General features: G+C 35.6%; 1 protein-coding gene across 1 annotated transcript; it reads right to left on the bottom strand.

The window, feature by feature from the left end:
- Positions 1-499: 499 nt before the first annotated feature.
- LOC137008857 (interleukin-7 receptor subunit alpha-like) lies at positions 500-5,244 on the bottom strand. The gene is made up of 8 exons (XM_067370591.1): positions 5,036-5,244; positions 2,928-3,039; positions 2,651-2,799; positions 2,330-2,472; positions 2,062-2,218; positions 1,204-1,336; positions 1,054-1,127; positions 500-893 (listed from the first exon to the last, which is right to left on the bottom strand). The coding sequence occupies exons 1-8, from the start codon at positions 5,106-5,108 to the stop codon at positions 808-810; spliced, it is 927 nt and encodes a 308-aa protein (XP_067226692.1). The 5' UTR covers positions 5,109-5,244; the 3' UTR covers positions 500-807.
- Positions 5,245-8,117: the final 2,873 nt, after the last annotated feature.

The raw sequence follows: 8,117 nt of genomic DNA, 5'->3' as shown, positions 1-8,117 counted from the left end.
ACTTTTGAACGGTAGTGTATAATGCTACAGAAGCTTTGTATTTCAGATAAATGCTGTTCTTTTGAACTTTCTATTCATCAAGGAATCCTGAAAAAAAAAAAGTACACAACTGTTTTCAACATTGAAAATAATCATAAATGTTTGAGCAGCAGATCAGCATATTAGAATGATTTCTGAAGGATCATGTGACACTGAAGACTGGAGTAACGATGCTGAAAATTCAGCTTTGATCACAGGAATAAATGACTTTGTCAAATATATTTAAATAGTACACAGTTATTTTAAATTGTAATAATATTTCACAATATTACTGTTTTTTACTGTATTTTTAATTAAATAAATGTAGCCTTGGTGAGCAGACGAAACTTCTTTTAAAAACATAAAAAATCTTAGTTAGTACTTTTGGACTGTACTGTATATATATATATATATCTATATATATATATATATATATATATATATATATATATATATATACACTAAACTTCATAATGGAGGGTCCAACAAAAAACTCTCTGCAATCAAAGAACCATTTTACTAAACAATATTCAAGGGTACAGTTCTTAAAAAAACATTTTTTATTTTTTTTTTTTTCTATGTGGGAAGATTTTTTTTTTTTTTTTTTAAATCTAAAGAACCTTGGAATGGAAAGGTTAAATGTTATTGGCATCAATGCCAATAAAGAACCTGTGTTTTGAAGAGCGCACCCTAACAAATAAGGTGAAAAATCACTTTGGATCACATAGCTGTATGATGGCAGGCACATGAGAGATGGCAGTCAATGCCAAGAAGCAGCTGGCAGATCGTTCAGGGCATCTGAGGCTGTGGTGTTTGGCACGAGGGTCCGCAGGCATCAAGGGACTGGGCCGGTACAGTGACCATGATGTGCGTTTCTTCATAAAGACAGAAATGCAGATATCTGACCACAGTTTGCTGTTCTCTGGACTTTTAGGATCATAGATTATGACAATAATCACGCACAGGACATTGAGCACTTCTTGCTTGTTTAATCTTGCATAACATCAAGTGAAGTAATAAGACAAATTGAATTACCTCTTTCACCCTGTGCATTCGTGCGAGAGTTGCTTTCGGCAGTGGGATGTTTTGCTGTGAAGTAGCCTTTTATACTGGGTGACAATTAGTAAATTTGTTAAAAAAAACTTCTTGTGGGTTTTTAAAAAAAAAACAAAAAAAAACACTCACTGCATTCTCCATAGCAAGACCCCCAAGATGATGATGATGATGACGATGATGATGATCACCAGAAGGATGGAGAATCCGACGGTGATGTGAAGTGATGATCGTGACGTGATCTTTAGAAGCTCAGTGCTGTTTGCTTTGATAGTAAATGTAGACCATGTGTCATCATTTACAACATAACAATTAATCAGACATGATTAAATTGTATGTTTTCCAAATTGTCTCAAGCCCAAAGCTATTTGATTCTTCATTTACCCAATAATGTGCATTAAAAAGCTTTTGGTCAGTTATGAGATTAATCTTTTTTTTTTTTTACAACGATTAAAACTTTATCACATGAACATCTTTGTTTATGGCGTCCTTTGCATTAAATTATATTTAAACAAACACAAAGACCACAAACTGACATAAAAAGTCAAGAGTTAAACTGTCCAACTAAATGACACACTGATCATCATAATGGTGACCAAACATTTTCAATAAAACATCAACATCTGAACCTGTTAATTCCACGAAAACACATGTAGATGAAAGACAGAAACAAAATCAGTCTGGTTTGTAACAAGAGAGATTTAATGTCTTTTCAGTTGGTTTCATCTAAGGCTGTGGCTGGAGGTCAGAGGTAGTTCTTGTGTTTCTCCTTCCTTCAGTGATTCAATAATCAAACAATTCTCACTCAATTAATCACTTAATTACCCAGTTAACTCTAACACTGCTTCAGTGTTGCTTTTAACACCCTTATGGTGGTTCCCATATGCACCAGGGAATTTACTGTGTAGTATGCAGCATTATAACCCTCATAACCCTATTGTCTCATTGTATACTCTCATGTATCTGAAATTTGATCAATGATCCACTCACTTTTTATGGTGAAGCTGGCAGTTGAGCTCCACTTACTCCAGTCACCACTAAAGAAATCCACAGGTTTTGCTCTAACACGTGTATAGTAAACACCATCTCCACCGAGTCTGTCCCTGCTGATACTGAAGTTCCTGTAATTAATAGTAGCGCTGATGGACTGTAAAGAAAGAAAACACGGGTTGTTTATTTGTGAAATGAACTCCAAATGATTCCATCTTAATGGTTAAGAAAGCTCAAGTTTTACAAACTAATAGTTGGGAGAAGACACCTTGTTTGCGAGTTTGTCCCCCCAGATTTCCACTTTAAAGACAGGGTTGGAAACATATTCATGACTGTGTTCAAACCATATGAAAACTTCTTCTGTGTCTTCCATGTAAGTGGCAAGCTTTATATCAGGAGCTGGGATTTTGACTGCAAGGACAAACACAGATTAAATGGATGGATGAGATAGATAGATAGATAGATAGATAGATAGATAGATAGATAGATAGATAGATAGATAGATAGATAGATAGATAGATAGATAGATAGATAGATAGATAGATAGATAGATAGATAGATAGATAGATAGATAGATAGATAGACTTGCCAATTTTTAGCATGTCGATGACTTTTTCAATAACCTCATCTCCTAAGTATACTTCAAGCTTGTATCTTTCGATTATCCTCACATTCTCAAAAGTAAAGTCTTCTTGTCCTAGAGTAGCATGTTTACACTTTTTTTTCTCTGTCATTTGGCTAAACAGGAAAGAAAAAACTGTCATTTCCAGTTCAACATGAAGACTTAGAGCTTGACTTAGAGCAAACATTGATTCACTTTCAAGCATTTTTTTAAATATTCAGTAAACAGCTATGTAGTTAAATACCAGAGTTTTGCAAATTCGACCTCCTCGTTGGATTCATCATTTAGCGAACAGGTGAGGTTGGTCTGTTTGATGGTCAATATGGATGTGCAGGTCACTTCTTTCTCAGACCAATCTAAAATGAAACCAGAAGAGAAAAACATGATTTTTTCTAGTCACCCTTAAGTCCTTGTTAGGTTCACAAAGAACATGTTTTTGCTGTTAAAAAAGCAAGGTCTAGACACATGTTTTTTTTAAATAATAGGTACGTATGTTTTAAACGCCGTCATGTGCAAGACGAGCACAATGGTTAAAGACATCCCTCTAGCGCATTAACATTGAAAATCAATGGGAAAGTAGTGCAGTGGAATGGAAAAACGCATTCTTTGTGAATGGCCCGTCAGTGTGCTTCAATGAAAACTAGCTTAAATGGGCAAAAAGATTCTCTTTAAGATCATATCATAAACCACTACACACAATCTAACATAGTCATAAGCCGTGTGCCCACCGTTCCACACCTGTAAGACCTTCATTCATCTTCAGACACAAATTAAGATATTTTTGATTAAATCCAATGGCTCAGTGAGTCCTGCATAGGGAGCAAGATAATATAATAACACTTTTTGATACCCAGAAAGCTAATAAAGAACTATTTAAAACAGTTCATGTGACTACAGTGGTTCAACCTTAATGTTACGAAGCGACGAAAATACTTTTTGTGTGCCAAAAAAACATAATAACGACTTTATTCAACAATTACTAGTGATGGGTGATTTCAAAACACTGCTTCATGAAGCTTTACGAATCTTTTGTTTCGATTCAGTGGTTCAGAGCGTGTATCAAACTTCCAAAGTCACGTGAACTATTGAAATTTCGAAACACTTATGATGTGACTTTGAATTTTCTCTCAATGCAGGCCTCACTGGGCCATTGGATTTCATCAAAAATATCTTAATTTGTGTTCTGCAGATGAACGAAGGTCTTACAGGTGTGGAACGACATGAGGGTGAGTAATAAATGACAGAATTTTTATTTTTTGGATGAACTAACCCTTTATGTTTTGTCATACTGGCATTTGTTGAAACTTTTAAACCTTGTGTGTAACAATTAGCTCCGCGTTAGGTTGTGTCCCGCTCACCCCTCATACCTGTTCAAGTCGGACAACGTCTCAACTTTTTAAAAAAAAATTTCATAGTATAAGCATAAGATCTCTATAGTGTCTAGCCTGCAGTTAAGCAATTAGACAGTCATCATACAATGCCTTGATTATGCTTTAATCTCGGCTGGAGGACCTTGAATCAATCACAGAGAATCCCACCAGCAAAAAGAGTACAATAGTTTTTATAAAATAGGAGCATGGCGAATGTGACGTGATTCATTATACAATTTTTCTACTATATAATTTCTTCTCCATATGTATATTTCAGCAAACCCAGATATGTATACTATGTATACATATTTAAACCCATATGTATGTTTTCAGCAATTTCCATATGTATACTTCTGGTAAAAGCAAATCTGGATTCATTAATTACTTCTGCTTAAAGTCATGAGTTTAGACAGCTAGTTTCATTTCCCTTTGTAATAGAACTCGTGTTTGATGAGATAGTTTCATCCTGACATCTACTATAATACAATAAATTGTTAGTCTCTTGAGTATTAAGAATTCGTTTGTTCTAATGGAATGGAATTTCAGTTAAACGTGTCAGAGGTTCTGGGTTCTAACCCACCCTCGTATATCATTTCATTTTATTTTCCTCATTAAAACCAAATCAGTGATTGTAGTATCAAGAGCAAGGACAAATTTGTGTGCCTTTTGTTTTGTGATTCCACTTTAACGAATAGTTTTGACCCGCTCATCTGTGTGAAGAAGACTGCGCGTGCACGAGCGCCTACTGTTGCGCCACTGAAAACGGCGGCAACGAGCACTCAACATGATTTCAAAAACAACACATTCCAGCGCCAGGTCGCCTCTTATTTAACAAAAACAAATGAATTGCCAGTTAACTACAGATATTTCTTTTGTGTTATGTATCCCTGCCGCGATGTTTCAAAAAGTGGGGGACATATTGACCCTGCCAAAAAGTGGCAAACACATATCCATGTCTCGTACAGTCTCAAATCTCACTTACCATCATCTCCACTCTCAGACAGAACCAATAAAGGACAGAAAACAACAAAAAGCATCCGTAAAACACTCGCCATCTCTCGTCCAGGCAGTTTAGGACCGTCGGGGTGAAAGGAGGGTCTGTTCCGAGAACAGCTGATGTTAGATGTAAAGTGAAAGTGAGACTGACTTGGAATTGACTGGCTGGAAAAAAATTGGGAAGGTCCCTTGATAAGTCCACTGTCGTTCTCTGGGTTTGTTCACACATGTTCGGTTCGCTTGGTTCGGTCCGGACCAGTACTACCCTGTCATAATTATGTGGTTTTCTGTTGTTTTCTGTGATAATATTAAAGCATTTGATCTATGACAGGATAATCACAGCAATTTATTCTTCATAGCGCCGTGATGCTTAGCGCAAATTATGGGTGTAACTTCCGTTAAGATGTAAACAATCAGTGAAATTTCACTGATTGTTTCACTGATGTTCTTGCAGTAGCCTACAGTACAGTAATATTGCCGTGATATTCTTGTTTTACAGTCATATTTCTGCAGCAGGTGATTAGTTTGCTGCAGAAATATTACTGTATACAACAAAATGCTGTGGTAAAGTATCCCAAAAAACAACACAATACTACACAATTACCATGACAGTTTTGTGTGGTACTTTTGATGTTTAATACCACAGGACATTTTTGTAAGGGAAAAAAGAAAGAAAGAAAGAAAGAAAGAAAGAAAGAAAGAAAGAAAGAAAGAAAGAAAGAAAGAAAGAAAGAAAGAAAGAAAGAAACATTTAGTCATGGTCTAGCGTTTAGCATTTAGTGGTATAACATTATACCACTAAGAGTTCTCCTAAATAGCAGTAAAAGTTCTTAGCTAAGAGTTTTCTCTTAAAACCTATTCACAGATCTGCAGAGAGACCAACTTTTACTAATAGACATGGGATTAAAACATAACATATATATTTCAGATCTAGTAGTAATAGTATAGTAATTAGGTCTGAAATAAATATTGTACATTTTAATCCCCTGGATCACACAACAAACATAATGATCTTATAGGACATGATGCATTGCTGTGTCTGTTATCCCATAATTCCCACTTTTGGACACAGTGGCTGTGTTTGTTTACAGTCTTGTTTTAACGGACATTACTATAAGCCAACATTGCAAAAACAGTTTACTGTCAAGCTGTTCTATTATGTTATATATTTATTGTCCAACATTCCCAATTTGTCTGCATGTCCTTAATTTAATTTCATATATTGGTATTCAGTGTTTATAATGCTAATACTTGAAATTCAATGAATTTTAACCCAAACTGACTGGGTTTCTATAGAGAGCAAAGTTGTTTTGAAAAACAAACAAACAAACAAAAAACACAAAGTCTGTAAAATAAACTGTTAAAAGGATTTGATGATCACTAGTGACTGTATGTTATTCTGTGTTGTCTTCATTCATTTAAACAAAACAAAACAGCTGATATTGCCATAGAAACTAGTGGACTGACGAGTCGCTTTCATCCCAAAATAGCGGAAGCGCAGGGCCGGTGATTCAATGGAACTATTGAGTTTCATTTCTTGTCAGGTCTTGGCCACTTTAGAGCTCGTGCATGCGACAGGAAGTAAGTGTCCAAGACTGTCCCATGTCTTAAAAATGCCCATGTGCAGTACCCTTAATTCACACTAAACACACACTATGGCACATTTCATAGCACTTTTTCGGTCTTGGCTGCCGCGTGCGCGTGTCCAAAGTCCACGACACTGCACGAGAGAAACCGAGTGACTCCGAGAGCGAGCGAACCTGCGCGCGCGCGCGCACGCGAGAGAGAGAGAGTGTGTGTGTCCGAGCTGGCATTAGTAAATTAGTACATTAGTAAACATGGATCAGATTATATATTATGTGGACATTATATTTTTGGGAAGTTCTCTAACATCATACATGTCACAGTTTTAAGTCTGGATGTCCTGTAAGGAGCACATTAAGGGCTTTGCAATGTTTCACCGTGACAACAACTTCTCCTTGTCTTTAAAAATGACTGACATTTATTTAGTGATCAAATTTAGCACTCTTATGGAAATATGATAATATTTTGTAATTATCATTTAAATTAAAATGGTTTGTTATTATAAATCAATATCTCGGGAACATGTTATCATGTTATCAAAATATTACTTTCTGTTACAAAACAGGGCATTGATTTCATACACGACCTCTGTAGTGGACACCAGGACTTAAATCATCAGTCAAGTAGTTCAAATCCCTAGATGTGTTCTTGATCTTTTATCCAGGATGCATCAAGACCTGAGACAGCCAGATATCCCAGAATGCTTCTCGCTCTAACCAGTAAGTGTCAATAGTAAAGTAGAAAACTTGCGTCTGAGTAGCTAATTTAAACTGTTTTTATGTCATGATATGTTGTTTTAAGAGTTTTTCAGGCGAGAATGTACCTGTTAAAAGCTCAAATTTGTGGTTTATTGATAGCGCCTATTTGAAAATTTGATCTGACGTTTTCGGAGTTGTGAGACGCGGGCCATTGACACAGGGGACAGGGGGGTCAGGACCACAACCAAATATGATAAACTATTATTTGACCAAAAAAAAAAAAAAAAAAGGCTACTTGCACACTGCACAGCTTTCTGCAAGTATATAAACTTGAACAGAATTTCCATTTCAGTAAATCTACATTTTGATATTGTGAAATGTGTATTATTACAGTGCAAAACTAATTTCGTTGTTTCAGTTTCTGTTGAAGATTAGTGAGCAGCAACAGCTGGCATCACATCTCCAGGAGACATCAAAACTAAAAATAAAGTAAAAATAGGCCTAAATAAAAAATAAAGCGTTTTTTTTTTTTTTGGTTTGTTTATTATAGCACAGACAAAATATACTATATCCCTTTCAGCAGTGTTTATGTTTTTTCAAAGGGTTTTCTGTGAGCAGTCAGCTTGGTGAAATTAAAGATACTTCTTGGTGTCTATGACAGAGTATTTACTGAGCATGAAGTAAGTTTACTATTAAGAAGAACAGCTGAACATCAATACGCAAATAAAATATATGGTTGTTACTGCCTTTAGTGTTACTGCCTTTTAAAATAAATAAAAAACTGAG

The sequence above is a fragment of the Chanodichthys erythropterus genome, chromosome 3, assembly GCF_024489055.1.
Source record: "Chanodichthys erythropterus isolate Z2021 chromosome 3, ASM2448905v1, whole genome shotgun sequence".
In the NCBI taxonomy this organism is placed as follows: Eukaryota; Metazoa; Chordata; class Actinopteri; order Cypriniformes; family Xenocyprididae; genus Chanodichthys; species Chanodichthys erythropterus.
The sequence above is the reverse complement of the archived record's forward strand: the minus strand, read 5'-3'. Positions and strand labels throughout refer to the sequence as shown.

Bases quoted from the DNA above. Each gene is read 5' to 3' on its own strand.
- LOC137008857 (XM_067370591.1), bottom strand. From the start codon at position 5,108: ATGGCGAGTGTTTTACGGATGCTTTTTGTTGTTTTCTGTCCTTTATTG. The intron at 1,337-2,061 runs GTGAGTGGATCA...TTACTATCAAAG, and splicing joins TGCCAGCTTCACCATAAAAA to CAAACAGCACTGAGCTTCTA. The intron at 894-1,053 runs GTAATTCAATTT...GTCTTTATGAAG, and splicing joins GAATGCACAGGGTGAAAGAG to AAACGCACATCATGGTCACT.